General features: G+C 46.6%; 1 protein-coding gene across 1 annotated transcript in view; it reads right to left on the minus strand.

Moving 5' to 3' along the window:
- The window catches only part of LTBP3 (latent transforming growth factor beta binding protein 3), a 31332-nt gene that overhangs the window by 674 nt on the left and 9304 nt on the right, over nt 1–21354 (minus strand). The window contains exons 5-25 of the mRNA XM_081340197.1: nt 20578–20652; nt 19244–19366; nt 18195–18353; nt 17555–17743; nt 15377–15393; nt 14632–14710; nt 14443–14535; nt 14081–14206; nt 12780–12911; nt 11113–11241; nt 9386–9505; nt 8740–8862; nt 7923–8045; nt 7029–7148; nt 5006–5134; nt 4731–4892; nt 4160–4243; nt 3131–3259; nt 1931–2068; nt 985–1146; nt 317–394 (exon numbers count right to left, since the gene is read on the minus strand). Coding sequence (XP_081196323.1) covers nt 317–394; nt 985–1146; nt 1931–2068; nt 3131–3259; nt 4160–4243; nt 4731–4892; nt 5006–5134; nt 7029–7148; nt 7923–8045; nt 8740–8862; nt 9386–9505; nt 11113–11241; nt 12780–12911; nt 14081–14206; nt 14443–14535; nt 14632–14710; nt 15377–15393; nt 17555–17743; nt 18195–18353; nt 19244–19366; nt 20578–20652 — 2490 coding nt within the window. The remainder of the gene's footprint in view (nt 1–316; nt 395–984; nt 1147–1930; nt 2069–3130; nt 3260–4159; nt 4244–4730; nt 4893–5005; nt 5135–7028; nt 7149–7922; nt 8046–8739; nt 8863–9385; nt 9506–11112; nt 11242–12779; nt 12912–14080; nt 14207–14442; nt 14536–14631; nt 14711–15376; nt 15394–17554; nt 17744–18194; nt 18354–19243; nt 19367–20577; nt 20653–21354) is intronic.

Here is a 21354-nt window from a genome sequence, read left to right on the forward strand (position 1 = left end):
GTAATTTCTTGCTTGGTCTGCTCCCTGTACACACAACCAGCCAAATCCTGAATCCAGAGCAGAACAAGCACGTTTCCGGCTGTCCACTTCAGCCAGAACAAAAAAAGACCAAGAATATCATTTAATAAACATTTGGCAAACACAAAAATCAAGTTACACGTGGTCCTTGACTTACGACCAGTGGCTTATTGACTATTTGAAGTTATAACCGACTCACCCCCCCCAAAAGCTACTTATGCCTGGTTCTTGTGGCAGTGAGTTCCGCAGTCAATGACGTTATCGATGCAGGTTTGCTCTGCTCCCCACTTTGGCTCACCTTTGTGCACCTCCCCAAACGGGGTACTGAAGTCCCAGAAGGAATTGCTTTCGCTTGGAGCAGACTGGCAGTTGAAACCTGGGGGAGAGAAAAGGCCCCAGTCCTCATTGTCGCCGTCCTGTCGCCAGACATCGCTCTTCCGGAAACGGGCAGAGGCCCCAAGTGGGCCCAGAAGCAGAAGAACATCCACAAGATTTAATTTTATCACTACAGCAAAACTGGCTCGTAGGTTCTCAAACACACATTAAGGCACAAAGAAGGATGCTGTAGTGCAGGGGTCTTCAAACTTGGGCCTTTCATGTCTTGTGGACTTCAACTCCCAGAATTCCTCAGCCAGGCACGCCTGGCTGAGGAATTCTGGGAGTTGAAGTCCACAAGTCATCAAAGGGCCAAGTTACCCCTGCTGTAGTGTCATCTCTCCCCGCAAAGGCCTCTTCCCCAGTTCCAAGTGTGTCAGAAAGGCAAGAGAACTCTGCACACGCTCTACAGAGCCTTCAGCTCCCCAATTTAAATCCTGATTTTGAAAAAAGAGTCGGCTAGACTTGCAGTCTGTCTGATCAGCCCATCTCTGGAGAATTTCCCACTCCTTCGCCGGCCCAGGCTTTGAAAACAGAGCTGGTGCCCGAAGGAAGGGCGAGGTGCCAGTCTTCCCAGAATGCCCCGTTTACCTGGGCTGCGTGGCGGGCAGGCGTGGCAGTGGTAACCCCACCCTTTGCCGTGGTGGCAGCAGCACTCCTCGTAGGTCAACTGTTGGCCCCCGAACGGCGATGAGCACATCCCGTCCTCGCCCCGGAGTTGCCAGCAGACGTCCCGTCGGTCGGTCACTTTGTCTGTGGTGGGAGGTGGGGGTGGAGGTGGGGAGAGGAGAAACGAGGGAGACGGGCTAGAAATTCAACAGGGGAAGAGCTGGGAACCTTCTGGGCCAGGGGATGGCTGGGGCTTTGGTTTGTAAAGAACCCGACTTTTGGAGAAAGAGAAAGAAGGAAGAAAGGGAGGGAGGGAGGGAGGGAGGGAGGGAGGGAGGAAGATGAAAGAAGGGAGGGAGAGAGGGAAGGAAGGATGGGAGGGAGGGAGGGAGAGAGAGAGGGAAGGAGAAGAAGGAAGGAAGGAAGAAAGGCAAGGAGGGACAGAGGGAAGGAGATGAAAGAAGGAAGGAAGGAAAGAATGGAGGGAGGGAGGGAAGGAAGGAAGGAAGGAGATGAAAGAAGGAAGAAAGGGAGGGAGGGAGGGAGATGAAAGAAGGGAGAGAGAGGGAGGGAAGGAAGGAAGGATGGGAGGGAGGAAGGGAGATAGGGAAGGAGAAGGAGGGAAGAAAGGAAGGGAGGGAGGGATGGAGGGAAGGAGATGAAAGAAGGAAGGGAGGGAAGGAAGGAAGGAGATGAAAGAAGGAAGAGAGGGAGGGAGGGAGGAAAGGAGGGAGGGAAGCAAGGAGATGAAAGAAAGAAGGAAGGGAATGAGAGAAGGAGGGAGGGAAGGAAGGAAGGAAGGAAGGAGAAAAAGAGGAAGGAAAAAAATACCGGAATACTGACTGGGGAATTCTGGGAGTTGTAGTCCACCCATCTTAAAGTGTCCGAGGCTGAGAAACGCTACCTTAAAAAATTCCGCCCCGCTCACCGGTTTGGCTGGTCGGGATGCACTTCTTCTGGGCAGCATCGTAGGTGGTTGAGGCCGGGCAGGCACAGCGGAAGCTGCCCCGTGTGTTCTCGCAGCGCCCGTTCACACAGTTTGACTCGTCCAGACACTCGTCCACGTCTAGGGCGGAAGAGAGTAGGAGCCGTTACTCAGCGCCAGCGCTCGCCAGACTGAAAGGATCCTGGCTGCGAATTCACAAGGCCTCAGATTAGAATGACGGTGTTTTTTTTTCTTGGGAATTACAGGCAATCCTCGATTGACAACCCTTCACTTAGTGACCATTCAGAGTTACAACGGCACTGGGAAAAAGTGGCTTATGACCGTTTCTCACACTTAGGACCGTTGCGGCATCCCCCGTGGCCACGAGATCAAAATTCAGACGCTTGGCAACTGACTCAATTTATGACGGTCGCAGTGTCCGGGGGTCGCGTGATCCCCTTTGTGCGACTTTCCGACAGGCAAAGTCAATGGAGGAAGCCAGATTCGCTTAACAACCGTGTTACTAACTTATCAACTGCAGGGATTCACTTAAGAAGCGAAGAAGGTCGTAAAATGGGGCGAAATGCGCTTAGGAAATGTCTCACTTAGCGGCTAAAATTTTGGGCTCCACTGTGGTCGTTAAGTCAAGGACTAGCTGTATAAAAAAAAGCTGATCCAAAGGGCTCCAACTCCTGGCCCGGACTGCCCCGGACAGCCACACTCCAAATGCCAGAGCATCACCACGTGGTCCTTGACTTACGACCACAACGAAGCCCAAAATTTCTCTTGCTAAGCGAGACATTACTTCGCTGAGTTTGGCCACGTTTTACGACCCTTCTCGCCACCGTTGTTAAGTGAATTGCTGCACTTTTAAAGTCAGTAACCTGGTTAAGTGAATCCTGCTTTTCCCCCTTGACTTTGCTTGTCAGAAGGTCGCAAAAGGGGATGGCGTGACCCCGGGACGCTGCGACCGTCATAAACGTGAGTCGCTTGCCAAGCGTCTGGATTTCGATCATGTGGCCGCGGGGGAATGCCGCAACGGTCGTAAGTGTGAAAAATGGTCGTAAGTCCTTTTTTTCAGTGCCGTTGTAACTTTGGTCACTAAACGAACTGTTGTAAGTCGAGGACTATCTATACTTAAGCCTGATTCCTCCTCTGTTGCTACTCGGAGGAGTACTGCCCCTGCTGGGCTTCCCTTCCTACCGACACACTCCAAGAGGTTGCCATCGTAGTAGAAGCCCTGCTTGCAGTAACACTCGTAGCCCGGCTGTGTGTTCACACATTTCCCTTCCTTGCAGATCTCGTCACCAAACAGGCTGCATTCGTCGATGTCTGGAGACGGGAGGGAACAAGAAAGGGGGAAGAGAGGGAAGGCAGGGGAGGAAGAGCAACAAAGCGACGAAGAAGAAGTGATGGTTACGGAGGAGCATGAAGAAAAGGACAAAGAGGAGGAGGAAGAGGAGGAAAAAGATGGAGGGGGTGGAGGAGGAGGAAGAAGAAATGAAAAGATGGAGAACAGGAGGAGAAGAAAAATGGAAGAGGTGAAGGAGGGGCAGGAAAAGGAGGGAAGGAGGACAGGAAGAAGAGAAGAAAAAAGAGGCGAGGGGGGAGGGGAAGGAAGAGGAAAGAGGAGAAGGAAAAAGACGGGGGGGAGGAGGAAATGAAAGATGGAAAACAGGATGAGAAGGGAAAGAAGGAAGAGGGGAAGGTGACGGAGGGGCAGGAAGAGGAGGGCAAAGAGGAGAAGAAAAAGACGGCGGAAGAAAAAGGAAAAAAGAAAAAGCAGGAAGGAAAGGCGAGGACGAAGGGGACGACGGAGAGAAGGAGGAGGAGGAGGAGAAAGGAGACGAAGAGGAGGAGGAGGACAGGAAGACGAGGGGAAGAACAGAGCGATAAGGACGCGGGAGGCGCAAAGGAAGAACGGGAGGAGGAGAAAGGGACGAAGGAGAAAGAGAAGGCTATTAAGCAGATCCCCACGTTGCCAAAATGGCGCAGGCATCCCGTGGGGGCCTCGATACGTAGCCATCTCCTCATCCCGCTTTGCAGCAGCTCAAGACCCACGGCCGGCCCCCCAGCTTCACGGGGGGGGGGGAGGGAGAGGCTGGTCAAGAGGACCGCCCCAGAGAGATGCTGTGATTGCCCCCCCCCCTGCCCGGCTCCCATCAAGGCCACCTCAAAAGGCCTCCACCCTCCACGCTTTCAGGGAGGGGGACCGAGCGTCCCGACGCTCACCTCGATGCGTCGGGATGCCGTAATTCAGGATCGTCTCGTCCAGGATGAACCCTTTGCCGTCGGGGCAGAGCGTGTGGAACTCAACTGGTCCAGGGAAGGCAGAAGAGACGGGTGAAAATTCAAATCACAATTCCCATTTTAAAAAAAAAGAGTACAAGTCGTTCTCGACTTACACCAATTCATATAGTGATCATTGGACGTTATGAAATGATATAGGGCTTCCTGCCTGAGCAGGGGGTTGGACTAGAAGACCTCCAAGGTCCCTTCCAACTCTGTTCTATTATTCTGCTATTCCTTCCTTCTTTCCTTCCTTCCTTCGCTCCCTCCATTTTTTTTTCTCCTCCAGCCTTCCCTCCTTCCTTCCTTCCTTCCTTCATCCCTGGAGGTTTTTAAGAAGAGATTGGACAGCCCTTTTGTCTGAAATGGTATCAGGCTTTCTGCCTGAGCAGGGGGTTGGACTAGACGACCTCCAAGGTCCTTTCCAACTGTTGTCATTCTGTCTCGAGCTGAGTTTGGAACAAGGATAATTTCCAATTTAATCAGAATCGGACCCGAGAACTTTCCCACTTACTCGAGTTGAGAACGGGACAGGGGTAGATCTCGCAGTGATCCCCCCAGCCGGCCCCAAGTGAGCAGCAGCACTCCTGGCGTGTCACGTTGGTGGCCAGCACGCTGTCGCAAAACACGCTGTCATCGAAGTTCAGGTAACACTCTTTTTTGTGGTGAGGCACCTCTGCGGAGAAACGCCACCATCATCGTCACCGGGAGTCCCGGAGGAATTTCTCCCACGTCAGGTGTGTTTCCCCCCCCACACCCTCCCTTTGCGCACTCTGTGTGCTATCCTACCTTCACAACTCTGCTGGTCTTTGGCCAGCGTGAATCCCTCGTCACACACGCACACGAAGGAGCCCTGGGTGTTCTCGCACACCCCGTGGGGCTGGCAGAGGTCAAGATCTCTTGTGCACTCGTCAATGTCTGGGGAGGCATTGGGGAAAGGTTTGTGCCAGGGACAAAAGGCGTTCTTCAGCCTCCGACTTCCTCCCCCACCCAAACTTTTACGGAAAGGTCAAGACAAGTCAAAATCACGTGAAGGAACCACGTTAGAAAGCTTTAGCAAAGCCACTCCTGGAATACTGCATCCAGTTTCGGTCACCATATCACAAAGAAGAGGTTGAGAGTTTGGGGAAAAAATTCAGAGAAGAGCCAGCTAAGGTGATCCAAGGCCTGGAGACCAAAACGTACGAAGAAGGGCTGCAGGACTTGGGTTTGGCTAGTCTAAAGAAAAGATGAAATAGGGGAGACAGGATAGCAGCGTTCCAGTATCTGAGGGGCTGCCCCAAGGAAGAGGGGGTCACGTTATTCACCAAAGCACCAGAGGCATGAAAAGGAACAATGGTTGGAAACTAACCAAGGAGAGAAGCAACCTGCAACTAAGGAGAAACTTCCTGACAGTGAGGACAATTAACCAGTGGAACAGCTTCCCACTAGAAATCGTGGACGTTCCATCACTGGAGATTTTTAAGAAGAGACTGGACAGTCACTTGTCTGAGATGGTATAAGTTCTCCTGCTTGAGCAGGGGGCTGGACTAGAAGACCTCCAAGGTCCCTTCCAGCTCTATTCTATTCTATTCTATTCTATTCTATTCTATTCTATTCTATTCTATTCTATTCTATTCTACTCTACTCTACTCTACTCTACTCTACTCTATTCTATTCTATTCTATTCTATTCTATTCTAATTTCTATTCTATTCTATTCTACATTCTATTCTATTCTAATTTCTATTTCTATTCTATTCTATATTCTATATTCTATTCTATTCTACATTCTATTCTATTCTAATTTCATTTCTATTCTATTCTATTCTATTTATTTTATTATTTTATTTTATTTTATTTTATTTTATTTTATTTTATTATTTTATTTTATTTTATTTTATTTTATTTTATTTTATTTTATTTTATTTTATTTTATTTTATTTTATTTTATTTTATTTTATTATTTTATTTTATTTTATTTTATTTTATTTTATTATTTTATTTTATTTTATTATTAGATTTATATACCGCCCTTTCCCGGAGGACTCAGGGCGGTTTACAGGGCATTTTAAAATCATACCAATACAAAATACAAGTTAAAAGACAAATAAAAGATTAAATTATCCCTGAAAATAAAACCCAAGTTAAAATTCTCAGCCTGGGTCAGAGAGCTCAAAGAGCCAAGTCTTCAGGTCTCGGCGGAATGAATGTAGGTCAGGGGCAGTTCTGAGCTCCACGGGCAGCTGGTTCCAGAGGGCAGGCGCACCCACAGAAAATATTTTCTATTTTCTATTCTATTCTATATTCTATTCTATTCTATATTCTATTCTATTCTATTCTATTCTATTCTATTCTATTCTATTCTATTCTATTCTATTTTCTATTCTATTCTATATTCTATTCTATTCTAACTTCTATTCTATTCTATTCTATTTTATTCGAGAGAAGCAACCTGGAATTAAGGAGAAACTTCCTAACCGTGAGGACAATCAACCAGTGGAACGATTTGCCTCCAGAGGTTGTGGGTGCTACATCACTGGAGGCTTTTAAGAACAGACTAGACAGTCACTTGTCTGGAATGATATTAGGTTTCCTGCTTGAGCAGGGAGGGGGCTGGACTAGAAGACCTCCAAGGTCCCTTCCAGCTCTATTCTGATTCTGAAATCAAAACCTAACCTGACACACAGAACGGATCAACCATGGAGAAAACGTGAGCTCGCACACTGCAAGCCGTGGATCAGTGATGCAGGATGCCTCTTGTGAGCCCCAACTTGCTACCGAAGCAGATGGGAGAAGAGCTGACTCACACACACGCACACAGAGACACAAACCTTGGCATTTTCGATTCCTCTCCAACTGGTATCCCGTCCGGCAAAGACACTGGTAAGACCCCACCGTGTTTACACACTCCCCGCCAATGCAGGCTGCCGGGAACTCGCATTCGTTCACATCTGGAAAGGCAGGAAGGTTGAAAAAAAAGAAAAGAAAAGAAAAACGGTGCCCCAGTTTTTATCAGCAAAAAGGGCAAGGAGGGTGAGTGGCTCAGAATTAATCTCGAATTGGTCAGGGTTTATTCACAGGAAATGACAGAGAACTCTGCACATGCTTATTGGCATTCTTGTCTTTCATGCTACTTGTCAGAATGCTCAATCATAGCCACATTTCAGCCCCCAAATGAATCAGTCTGTCTGTCCACTATCTTATCTTAATCTTATCTATCTCTATCATCTATCTACCTATCTATCTACCTATCTACCTACCTACCTACCTACCTACCTACCTATCTATCTATCATCTATCTATCTATCTATCTATCTATCTATCTATCTATCTATCTATCTATCTATCTATCTATCTCTATCTATCTATCTTTTCTTTTTATCCACCTATCATCCATCCATCATCTATTTTCTTTCTATCCACCTATCATCCATCTATCATCTATCTATCTATCTATCTATCTATCTATCTATCTATCTATCTATTATCTATCTATCTATCTATCTATCTATCTATCTATCTATCTATCTATCTATCTATCATCTTTTTAATAAATTTATATGCCACCCAGTCGCTGGACAGTGAGATGGATGGCATATAAAAAAATTAACAGAATGGAAAACTCAGGCAGATAAACCTTCCGCACATGCTCAAAAGTTCTCTTTCCCAGCCGCAAAGATCGCTTCCCAAGAGTTCATACCAAACCCCTCGCTTCCCTCTCTCACCTTTGCAGCGAGGCCCATCCTTCACTGCCTGGAAACCGACCGGACACTGGCACTTGAAGGACCCCAGTGTGTTTACACAAACCCCGTGGGTGCACAACGAACCGTTCTGGCACTCGTTGACATCTGCAGGAAGGAAAGAAGGATCAGTGCAATCTTGCTTTGCTGCCTTCTAGAAGCTTGGGACTACTGCTTCCATAATCCTTTGCCCGTCTCGGCCGGGGAGCAAGGGAACTGTAATCATCCTCTGGAAGGCCAAGGAACTCTTCATGAAGCAGGAGAGAATTTGGGTCACGATTGCACAAATCTCCCACAGTTCAGCTCTGGGCTGTTTCTGCTCAGGCTTGCATCTGGCTCATCTTTCCTCCCACAAACCCTGCGAGGGAGGCCAGGATGCCGAGGCTGTCACTTTAGTGCCAAACACTAAACTCTGGTTTTGCGGAAATAACCGAGCTGGGTTTTCTGAGGCTTCTGGTGAAGATGGCTGACCGATGACTTAACTCAGGGTGGGCACCTTGGAGGCGCTTTCTCTGGACTGCGGCTTTTTCGATTTACTAACAGAAGGATTGGGCGTTCTTTCGCTTTATACGACTCTCCTGAGTTAGGGGGAGTCCTGGAACCATCCCACAAGACCCCCCCCCCAATATAGCAAAAGGTCTGCAAGCAGCCTCAGGAGCTGTGCTTCGAAACAGCCGGTGAGCTGTTGAGCTGGGAGGCGAGACTGCAATCACTTCGTGGTTGAAAAAAAAACCCGTTTCGGAATTTATTTTTCTGATGGACTGAGCTAAGCTTTCTGCCCAGGACGCGGAAAGGAATTTACCGACGCAGCTGCGGAAATCAGCGGCCGGCACGAAGCCTTCACCGCAGGAGCAACGGAAGGAGCCGGCCATGTTTTCGCACCAGCCGTGTTTGCAAGTAGCATCCTCGGCGCACTCATCCACATCTGGAGGGGACAAAAACCGGACAACGAGCTCTTTCAATGCGTGAGCGCTAGAGAATCATAGGGCCGGAAGAGACCTCCTCAAGAGGCCTTCCAAAACAACCATCAAATCTGAACCTTTTTTCATCACGAGGACTAGACGCTTAACTTTTTTAAAAAACAAACAAACAATAAAGCCTTACAATATATTTTAAATGCACAATATAGATTTTAAAAAGAGTAGACTCCTTTTAAAACAACCATAAAGTCTGACAATATTTGTTTAGTCATGAGGACTGGACTCTTTTTTTGAAAATACCCATAAAGTGTGACGATATTTTCAAGTCATGAGGACTAGACTTTTTTTTTTTAAAAAAAAAGAACAACAACCAGAAAGTCTGACAATATTCTTCAGTTGTGAGGACTAGACTCTTTTTAAAAACAAGCAGAAAGGCTGAGGTTTTTAATAATGAGGACTAGATGCTTAACTCTTTTTAAAAACAACAACTATAAAAAAAAAGCTGAGACCGGTTGCAGTATGTCTTACCGTAACATATGCCGTTTTGGGCCCGGAAGCCTGGCTGGCAGGGGATACATTTATAACTCCCAGGTTTATTTTCGCATCTCCCATCCGGGCAAGTCCCGGGCTCAAGACATTCATCAATATCTGAAAGGCAAACAATTTTTTTTTTTTAAAAAATTATTACTGGAAAAGAAAAAAAGAGGTCAGCGCCGATAAAGCTGCTAACATTTGCCAAAGTTTTTTTTTCTCCTACCCTTTCTTTTTGGATAATGCTTTTTGGAATGTTTTTCTCAGGAGAAGAGAACTTGGGTGAGATCTCCAGAGGGCTTTTGAGGATACAGACAGTCCCCGACTTACAATGGTTCATTTAGCGACCGTTCAAGGTTACAACGGCACTGGGGAAAAAGTGACTCTCTCCCCCTTCTTTTTCTCCCCGTGTCTTTCTCCTATTTTATTCTATATTCTGTTCTATTTCTATATTTCAATTTCTATTCTCCTCTCCTCTTGTTTTCATTCTCTTTTCTCTTCTCCTTTTCTCCCCTCCCATATCCTCTCCTGTTGATTCTATTCTATTCTATTCCATTCTCTTATTCTATTCTGTTCCATTCCCTCCTATTCTGTTCCATTCTCTTATTCTATTCTATTCTAATTCTATTCTATTCTTATTCCATTCCATTCTCTCTTATTCTATTCTATTCTATTCTATTCTATTCTATTCCATTCCATTCCATTCCATTCCATTCCTGTTCTGTACCAGCCTGCTACCGGCCCTGCAGCAAAAGCAGGGACAACCCCTTTACAAACGGCAAGAGGCTGGAATGAAGCCTGCCAAATTTATTAACATAAAACAGAGCAAAAACAAGACACCAACCATGAAACAGGAGCTAAGAAACAGGAACTATTCAAGCGGTTGCCTTCAGCAAACCAGCCCTCCCACACATCCCCCTTATAGACAGTTCAGGGTGTGGCTTCTCTCTGCCTCCTTCCGAGGTGCCCCATTGCCTTCCTCTGTTTACTCCTGATTGACTGCCTCCTGCGTCAGGCGTCCTTGAACAGGGCCAGCTGTGGGTCATCTTCACCCACGCTGTCAGGCTCACACAGCTGGGCCTCCATCGTGACCAGGTGGGAGGGGCCTGGCTGAGGGCTCTGCGGAGCCTCAAGGCCATCATCAGCAAGCTCTTCAACACCCCCCTCCTCCTCCTCTGAGTCGTCCGACCCAACTGCCGAACCCACAGGCTGACCCTGAATCACAACAATTCCATTCTCTTATTCTATTCTATTCCATTCCATTCCATTCTCTCTTATTCCATTCCATTCTATTCTATTCTATTCTAATTCTATTCCATTCTTATTCCATTCCATTCTCTCTTATTCCATTCCTTTCTCTTATTCTATTCTATTCTATTCCATTCCATTCTCTCTTATTCTATTCTATTCTATTCTTCCATTCCATTCCATTCCATTCTCCTATTCTATTCTATTCTTATTCTTATTCTTATTCTATTCTTATTCTATTCTAATTTTCACATTTACGACTGTTGCAACATCCCCAGGGTCACGTGATCCAAACTCAGGCGCTTCATAACTAACTCATATTCATGACGGTTTATGACGGTTGCATTGACCCTGATCAGTGCGTCTCTGTAGCCACACTGATGACGTTGCCTATGTGGTCGTGAAATGTCTGCCAGAAAACCATCCAGCTCAGACCGGCACCAAAGAATCCCCCGGCCTGCGTCTCCACTGCGTACCCTCACACAAGGGCTGTCGGGAGGGCTTCAGCCGATAGCCCGGATGGCAGTCACATTTGTAGTGCCCTGGGAAGTTGATGCAAGAACCGCCGTCTCCGCAGATGTTGGGCCGGGCGCATTCATCAATGTCTAATGGGAGAGGGAGGCAAAAGAGTGAACAAAGGGAGGGGGGGAGATCTGGGGTGTCTCCAGCATCTCCTCCCTGACTCAATAACCCAATAAAAGAATAACAGGGCTGGAAGGGACCCGGGAGGTCTTCTAGTCCAACCCCCTGCTTAGGCAGAAAATCCTATTCCATTTTCAGACAAATGGCTCTCCAATCTCTTCTTAAAAACCTCCAGTGATGGAGCACCCACAACTTCTAAAGAGCCGTGGCGGCACAGTGGTTAGATTGCAGTATTGCAGGCTACACTCTGCCCACTGCCAGGAGTTCGATCCTGACCGGCTCAGGGTTGACTCAGCCTTCCATCCTTCTGAGGTCGGTAAAATGAGGAGCCAAGTTGTTGGGGGCCAGAGGCTGAATCTGTAAAACCCCTTAGAGAGGGTGGTAAAGCCCTGTGAAGCGGTATATAAGTCTAAGGGCTATTGCTATTCTATTCCTTTTCCTATTCCTTTGCCATAGGGGCAGAGTGGTCAGAAGGCAGCATTGCAGCCTAAATTCTGCCCACTGCCAGCAGTTCGATCCTGACCGGCTCAAGGTCGACTCAGCCTTCCATCCTTCTGAGGTCGGTCAAATGAGGATCCGAGTTGTTGGGGTCCAGAGGCTGAATCTATAAACCACTCAGCTGTAAAGCACTGTGAAGTGGTATATAGGTCTAAGGGTTATCACTATTTCCCTTCTTTCCTTCCTTATTCTTTCCTGCCTGGCTTCACAGTAGTTAGAATGCAGTAATTAAGCTTGACTCTGCCCGCTGCCAGGAGTTCAATCCTGACCAACTTAAGGCTGACTCAAGACTGCCATCCTTCCAAGGTCGGGAAAAAGGATGAGGAGCCAGACTGTTGCAAGGGGCGAGAGGCTGACTCTGTAAAAGCTGCTTAGAGAAGGCTGTGAAGCACCGTGAAGCGGTATGTAAGTGTTAGGCATATGGTGTTAGCCTACAATGTTGGGTTGAAAATATATTAACCATAATGTTATGACTTTAAGAAGTTAATTGGCCAATGGGTGTGTAAGTGTTCTCATGGCCATAAGAGGAAGCTAGGAACGTAGCTTCTTTCTCTCTCTGAATTCACTGCTCTCTACTATTACTGTTTTTGCTCTGCTGTTGGTTTACTACTGTTGTAAACCTGAACTGGGTATTGACCTCTGGACCGGTAAGAAGACTTTGTATTTGGATTGCTACTTGGACTGTTTATTTTTGACTGTGCATTTCTGTTTTTACACCACCCTCAAAGTAAAATACTTTTTGCTTTTACAACTCAGTGTACTCCTTGTGTGACTCTTGCTGCTCTCAGTACCCTTCCTTGTCTGTGCAACTCTTTGGTAGCACAAGGAGACCTCTGCACAACAAATTCCTTAACAGTAAGTCTTAAGGGCGATCGTTTATTCTGAAGGCAACTCGTTCCACGGATCGACTAATTTCCGTCAGGAAATTTCCTCCTTAGTTCTGGGCTGTCTTCTCTCCTTCATTCGTCTCCACCCATCCACCCCAGTTCTTTGGAAGCCTCACCCGAGCAGGATCGGATCCCCTTCTGCACTTTCAGCTGGTAGCCCCGGTTGCAGTGGCAATTGTACGACCCACCGGTGTTCATGCACACGCCTTTCCCGTTGCCACACAGCTCCAATTCACACTCGTTGACATCTGGGGAGGGCGAAGGAAAGAACAAGAATCCCCCGAGGTTTATTTCTACGTAAAAGACGACTGGACTTTTTTTTGGGGGGGGTTGTTGTTTCCCCCCCCCTTTCCATTGAAAACATTTCGCTTCTTCTCCAAGAAGCTTCTTCAGTTCTTTTTCAGAACTGAAGAAGCTTCTTGGATGAATAACAGAGTAACAGAATGAGTTGGAAGGGGCCTGGGGGGGGGGCGGTCATCTAGTCCAACCTTACATTACAAAAAAAGGTGTTGAGACTTTGGAAAAAGAGCAGAGAAGAGCAATTACGATGATTAAAGGCCTGGAGACCAAAACATATTTTTTTATTTTTATTAATTCCATTTATATCCCGCCCTTCTCCGAAGACTCAGGGCGGCTTACAAGCTTAGCAGTAGCCTTCATTCTATGTATATGCCTGCTTATTAGGGCTTTCACACACACCCCCAAGCGGCATTATTACAAAGTCAGCTTATTGCCCCCAACAATCTGGGTCCTCATTTTACCTACCTGGGAAGGATGGAAGGCTGAGTCAACCTTGAGCCTGGTGGGACTCGAACCTGCACTAATTGCAGGCAGCTGGTGTTCCTTAAGGAGGCATCAGCCCACTGCTCCACCAAGGCTGAAAAACGGTTGCAGGAACTGGGTGTGTCCAGTCCGGAGAAAAGAAGGATCGGGGGGGGGGACGGGACATGATAGCAGTATTCCAATATCTCACAAAGAAGCGGGGGTGGGGTTCAACTTATTTTCCAAAGCCCCAGAAGGCAGGACAAGAAACGATGGATGGAAACTAACCAAGGAGAGAAGCAACCTGGAATTAAGGAGAGATTTCCTATAAGAGTGAGGACAATTAACCAGCCTAACAGCTTGCCACCAGAAACTGCGGGTGCTTCATCACTGGAGGTTTTTAAGAAAAGCATGCATAGCCGCTTGTCTGGAATGGTATAGGGTCTACTTCTTGAGCAGGGGGTTGGACTAGAAGACCTCCAAGGTCCCTTCCAATTCTGTTATTCAGAGGAGGAGGAGGAGGAGGAGGAGGAGGAGAGAAGGGTGTCCTGCTTGAGCAGGGGGCTGGACTAGAAGACCTCCAAGGTCCCTTTCAGCTCTATTCCGATTGAACCTCCTGCTCAAGCTCAAACCTTTGAAGGAAGCTGCCTCTTACCTACACAATACCTGTGCTGAGGATGCCATCGGTAACCTTGGTAACACTGGCAGGTAAATCCGGTCCTGGTCGGGATGCATTCACCGTGGCTGCAGATGTTGTGGTTTAATTTGCAGATGTCCACCTCTGTTTTGGGAAGAGAGAGAGAGAGAAAGGCAGGGAAATAGTTACAATAGTTCCGACACTGGCCATTTTCTCAACACTACAGAATAACCAAGCTGGAAGGGACCTTGGAGGTCATCTAGTCCAACCCCCTGCTCAAGCAAGAGAACTCTATTAAACTAACTAAAATTAAAACTTTTCTTTCCGGAAAAAGAGGACGAAGGAACATAATCTGGGCCGGGGTGGGGTGGGAGGCTCACCCGTCTCTTGAGTTGGGGGCATGTAAAATTCATCCATTCTGTCCTCTTCGGGGTACTTCACCACAACTGCGACGGTCGGCTTGGTGATCACCACTGCAAAGAACACAGGAAGCCCCGTTGAGAAAATTTCCTCCCCCCACCCCACAAGGCTGGGGAAACGGTATTGAGGATGCTTTTGCTGTCATTTACCGGGGTACCGAGGACCCAAAGTCGGGGTGTTGGCGAAAAATACCCCCTGCTCTTCCGAAATCGTCGTGTCTCTGGGCAACTGGAGATGTCGAGAAAGAAAGAGAAGAACAGGCAATGAACAGGAAGACAAGATACAGCTGCAGACCGGCCTATGCCATTCTAGACCAGGGGTAGGCAACCTCGGCTCTTTTTGGACTTCAACTCCCAGAATTCCTGAGTCAGGCTGACTCAGGAATTCTGGGAGTTGAAGTCCATGAGTCATAAAAGAGCCGAGGTTGCCTACCCCCGGTCTAGACAAACGGCTGTCCGGTCTCTTCTTAAAAGAAGTTATAGGGAGCATCTGGTGGCAAACCGTTCCACTGGTCAATTTTTCTCACTGCTGGGAATTTTTTTCTTTAATTCTAGGTTGCTTCTCTCCTGCCTCCCGGTGCTTTAGGAGAATAGGTTGAAAAGCAGAAGACCGATTGAAATGACCTCTGGAGAGCCCTCTTATCATCTCCTGGTGGCTCACGGTCCAATCAGCAACCATTTTTTTTAAAAAAAAATTAATTCCATTTATATCCCGCCCTTCTCCGAAGACTCAGGGCGGCTTACAAGCTTAGCAGTAGCCTTCATTCTATGTCTATGCCTGCTTATTAGGGCTTTCACAGAGATTGCGTTGTGTTTGAAGATGGCCATTCCTTTATTTGTTTCACAGAATTTTTGTTTACCTCTTCCACAGTTCTCCAGTGGACCTCACACTTACCATCGGTGGAGTAGCCGCTGCAAAACATAAGCCAGAGATAGAACAGTGATTAGAACTTCTGATGAGAATTAATGCCCGCGAGAACAGAGACCCTTCTTCTAATAAGCTTGTAAGCCGCCCTGAGTCTTCGGAGAAGGGCGGGATATAAATGGAATTAAAATAAAATAAAATAAAAAAATAAAAAAATAATAACAGAAAAGTTGGAAGGGACCTTGGAGGTCATCTAGTCTAACCCACTGCTCGAACAGAAGACCCTAACGATTGTCCAGTCTCTTCTTAAAAACCTCCGCAACTTCAGATTACAGTTAGTCCTTGACTTAGGATCACAACGAAGCCCAACATTTCTGTTGCTAAGTGAGGCAGTTGTTAAAAGGAATTTGGCTCCATTTTACGACCTTTCTGGCCACGGTTGTTAAGTGAACCACTGCAGTAGCTCAGTTAGTAACGTGGCTGTTAAGTCAATCTGGCTTCTCCACTGACGTTGCTTCTCAGCAGGTCACAAAAAGGGATCACGTGATTCTGGGACACGGCAACCGTCATAAATATGAGTCAATTTCCAAGCATCTGAATTTTGATCACGCGACCATGAGGATGCTGCAATGGTCACTAAGTGTGAAAAACGGTCCTAAGTCACCAGTTTCATTGTTGTAAGTCAAGGACAACCTGTAATTGTTTCCACTGCCAGGAAATTCCTCCTTATTTCTAATTGGTTCTCTCCTTAATTTTCATCCATTGCTAAAATTGCATTTCCATAATAACTGGTGTCCAGTCCAGTTCCATTGCGGCATTTTTCTAAAAGCTTATTTAAAAAAAATCCTAGCAAAATATTATTTTTACGTGCTGCTCTCTGGCTGCAGCAATTGCAAATGAAGTGGCCTTCTTGGAATCCCAAGGACTAGAAACTTGTAGGTTTGTTTTCATACGCAGCACACCTCTTCAATCATAAAGTCCAGGAATGTGCTTATTCTTTTTTTTAAAAAAATAAAGAAACCAACTCACCCTCAACTTAAAAAAAAAATCTCTGCAGTTATAAAATCCAGAAATGTTCTTTCTTCTTTAAGACCGCAGTAAATCACTTGATTTTGGTGGCTGGCACTAAACCAAGTCAAACAACTCCTGCAAACCTATGAAACAGCTTTCAAAGCTGTTCTTTGGCAGTAAAAAATAAAATAAAAAAATCCTGTTGTGCCCCAAGTTATGATTTTAATCCAAACTCACGTCACTCGGAAATAAAAAGCCTTCAAATCTCAGCTTTAGATTTTGTCCTTATCTGGGAGGGTTTGCTTTACGGGAAGAAAAGCCAAGTTTCCAGACCTCATGCTGTTGAAGGTCAAGCTACATTGAGCACTGTGGCAAGATCAAACACAAAAGGCCACTTTTTACACCGCTGTTGGTGCAGCTGAGTTGTTGGGACTGGAGTGGTCGTGAAAGGAAAATTGGCTTTAAAATCACAACCCGCAGTGGAACAAAATGCTCTGATTTTGGGTAGCTGAGATTAAGGAAAAAGGGAAGAAAATTGGCCGAAAAGCAGAATGCAGAAAGACAGAATCTAAAAGGAACCTTAATTCCGTATCTACTTGAACATAAGTCAAAACATTTAGCTCCCAAAATACAACCAAATATTGGCTTCAGCTTATCCACAGATGGGCTTATCCGTGAGTCTACAGATAGTCCTCGACTTACGGTCACAACTGAGCCCCAAATTTCTCTTGTTAAGTGAGTTGTGTCCTGTTTTACGACCTTTCATGCCTCCGTCGTTAAGGGAATCACTGCAGTTGATCAGTTAGTAACTAAGTTAAGGGAATCTGGCTTTCCCATTGACTTGGCTTGTCGGAAGGTCGCAAAAGGGGATCACGTTACACCGCCCCCCTCCGGGACGCTGCGACCGTCATAAATATGAGTCAGTTCCCATGCATCCGAATTCTGCTCATGCAACCAGAGGGATGCTGCAAGTTATAAGCATTAAAAATGATCGTAAGTCGCTTTTTTCAACAGCGTAACTTCGAACGCTCGCTAAATGAAACCCTTGTAAGTCGAGGGCTGCCTGTATCGCACCAGCCCTACGTGCCGAGGCAGCCATTTTGTGAATGCGCTCACGGCCCTCCCTTCGCCTCCCAAAAGCCCACAGCTCGCCCAGAAGCCCACCGCCGTCCGTATCCCGCGCCAGCGAATCCTAACCTTCTGCTTCCTGGGAATCGCTACCCAAGGCGGGAGGGGTGGGGGGCTCCGGGCGTGGTTGTGGCACGTCACTAGTAGCGTCCGGGTGGATCTGTAGTACGAATTCACTCTCTCCCTGGATGGTCAGAGTTTGGTGCAAAGTCTGAATGTGGTAGCCTCTCCCAGCAGGGCAGATTTCTCTGAAGGCTGCTACTCAGCCGGGAGGGAAAAACAAGACAGTCAGATGCCCTTCAGGAAGAACAGAATTAAAATTAGAATTAGAATTAGAATAGAGAATACAGAAAGAATAGAATAGAATAGAATAGAATAGAATAGAATAGAATAGAATAGAATAGAATGGAATGGAATGGAATGGAATGGAATGGAATGGAATGGAGTGGAGTAGAGCGGAGTAGAGTAGAGTAGAGTAGAGTAGAGTAGAGTAGAGTAGAGTAGAGTAGAGCAGAGCAGAGTAGAGTAGAGTAGAGTAGAATATGGAAAGAATAGAATAGAATAGAAGAATAGAATAGAATAGAATAGAATAGAATAGAATAGAATAGAATAGAATAGAATAGAATAGAATAGAATAGATCCGAGCAGGTGAGTTTGAGGTGGCCGACAACCAATGTTTCCGCCCCCACCCATCTGCCCTTCGACTCACCTGTTCCGTCGGCCGGACATCGCTCGCAATGGACGCCCCAGGCTTTGCCCACGCTGCAGCAGCACGTCTGCCGGCTGAGCTTGGTTGAGAGCGGATGTTGGCACTGCTGCTCGGGGCTCACCAGCCGGAAACACAGGCTCCTCTCCACGGCTTTCTCCGCTGTGCTCCCCAAAAATGAGGGACAGAGAGGGCGATCAGAGAAGGCAGAGGTTCACAGGGAAAAAGAGGAACTGCCCCACCCGGCGACACAATTGCGACAGGGGTTGTGGGGTGGGAATGCAGCCCCTGGGTTAAAAAGGACACCGAATCTGAGATTCTAGTTGGCTCTCCAGTTTTACTCTATTATTCTGATTTTAGTTTGCAAATTGTTATAATTTCTGTCCCAATATATTATCCACATTCTGATGGAGAATAGAATAGAATGGAATGGAATGGAATGGAATGGAATGGAATGGAATGGAATAGAATGGAACGGAACAGAACAGAATAGAATAGAATAGAATAGAATAGAATAGAATAGAATAGAATGGAACGGAATAGAGTGTAGAGTACAGTAGAGTAGAGTAGAGTAGAATAGAATGGAATGGAATGGAACGGAACGGAATAGAGTGTAGAGTAGAGTAGAATAGGATAGAATAGAATAGAAGGGAATAGAGTGTAGAGTAGAGTAGAGTAGAGTAGAATAGAATAGAATGGAATGGAACGGAACAGAATAGAATAGAATGGAACGGAATAGAGAGTAGAGTAGAGTAGAGTAGAGTAGAGTAGAGTAGAATAGAATAGAATAGAATAGAATAGAATAGAATAGAATAGAATAGAATAGAATAGAATAGAATAGAATGGAATGGAATGGAATGGAATGGAATGGAATGGAATGGAATGGAATGGAATGGAACAGAACGGAACGGGATAGTGTAGAGTAGAGTAGAGTAGAGTAGAGTAGAGTAGAGTAGAGTAGAGTAGAGTAGAGTAGAGTAGAATAGAATAGAATAAGAGAGAGAGAAAAAGAGAGTTGAAAGTCCCCCACCCCATCCTGTCAAGATACATACGCACACAGTGGGTGCGCGAAGGTCCCAAAACCTGCCCTGGTTTACACGCGCAACGGAAGCTTCCTTGGGTGTTCAAACACTCTCCTCCTTGGCACACACCTTGCATGGCACACTCATTGATGTCTGTGGGAAAGGAAAAGGCAAAGACAATTACTTAACCAGTCTGGCCCTTTCAATTTCCGCTCTCTGAGGTTGTATGATGGGGAGCGGGATTGAAGAACCATTCCTGGCACCTGGTGGCACGCAGCAAGCAGGGCAGGAACTCCGGGTACGATCCCACACGATTCACGCTGCCACGCCGGGGGTAATCCTCGAGTTACGACCATAATACAGTTTGCCCATCACGGTCATGAGTTGGATCACCCCACCGTTTTTCTGGCAGCGGTGGTTAAGTGAACCCACGGTTTGTGACGGGTGTGGTTTTGCCAAAACCCACAAGGAAATTCCAATTTTGGGGCAAGACGGTGATGAGGTGCAGCCGTGTGGCCGCAGTATGCTACCCGTGGCCATACATGTGCCTGAACAGCCTTAAATGTGCTCTGTGGCACATGACCGCTTGCTGGGACAACTTTGAACCCGGGTCATAAAGAATTCCAGGCAGGTGCATTGTAACTTCAAACGGCTGCTGAGTGGCCAGTCGTAAGTTGAGGACTACCTGCATGGCGAAGAGTGGCAAGGAAACCATTTTAAGACATTTATGTAGCCTTTAATTCAACTGGATTCTCCTCTCTGTTTTCTGGAATGATTTCAACCAAAATTCCTAGAATTGGAGGACAGAGCCAGTTGGCCTGGCCTCCCTTAACCCCCACTCCCCACTAAAACCCACGAAAAGCATACTAAAAAAACATCACAGATTCCAAGGTTTGGCTGGAAGAGATCCGGGAGATCATCTAGTCCAACCCCAGACCAGAGTTAAGAATTCAGTCTGGTCGTATTCCTGCTGCAAACATCATTTTTCCAAATATCCTCCAGAAGATAGAAGGACGTTGATCCCGAGACTGCTCCGAGGTTACTTATCCCCCACGTAGAGGCCAATTGGATGCCTCACCTCAAGTCCCATGTGCGACACCCCAGTAGAAAGGGAGAGCTGAGTCAGGACTCGAACTCGGGGTCAAAACGTTGTCAAAACAATTTGAAGCAAGGGCAACCCTGACAGAAGATTTTATTTTCCAATTCAGTGACATTCAAATTCCAAAACACAACAGACGTGGAACGTACACACCCCACTCGTGAAGGCATTATTATTATTTATTATTATTGTTATTGTTATTATTATTATTATTATTATTATTATTATTATTATTATTATTATTATTATTATTATTATTAATTACCCTGGCAGTGAGTGCTGTTAAGTCGCTTGTATCCCTGTGGACAATCACTCCCCATCGTCTTTTGCACACCCAGATCTGGAAAAAAGAGTACACAGCGAGCATTTAAGCCTTCCACATTCCTCTACTAGTTTCACTTCTAACTCCTGAATTATAAAAAAAATAAAATAAATAACATTAAACAATGAAAGGGTCTTGATTCAGCGGACTTCGTAAACGACAAATCACATAGCCTCAAGACCCTATCTTGGGACAGGCTGTCATCCAGACGGTTCTTGCACACGTGCGTCAGTTGTGCAGAGAGTTCTCAATTTACAACAACTCCAACCGGAATCTTGGTCATTGTGCAAAGCGGTCATCACGCAAGATGCCACATGGCCGCTTTGCTCAATGACCCCAATCCCAGCACTCTCAGCTACAGTCATTAAAACGATCCTGCAGGTCCTTAAGTTGGAGCAAGGGACAAGTAAGGAGAGCGGGGTGTCTCAAAGGGGTGTGGGAGGCCCCAAAAGGCCTGGAGCGGGCCCCGTGTGAGTTTGTGTGTGTGTGTGTGTGTGTGTGTGTGTGTGTGTGTGTGCCGTGGACGGGTCTCCCCACTCGGGGGCTGCAAATCCTGCCAAAATTCAAGCAGAGCGGAGAAGCAGCGTGGTAAACGAAGGAGTGTAGGATGGAGAGGGGGGAGGGGGGATCCGTGGACAAGCCGCGCACAAATTGTGGAGGGGGAGTGCCTTAGGCAGGTCTCTCCGCTCTTGATCGCTGGGTGGTGCGAGGTCCCGGCTG

This window comes from Vipera berus (assembly GCF_964194415.1).
Source record: "Vipera berus genome assembly, chromosome: 16".
Lineage (NCBI taxonomy): Eukaryota > Metazoa > Chordata > Lepidosauria > Squamata > Viperidae > Vipera > Vipera berus.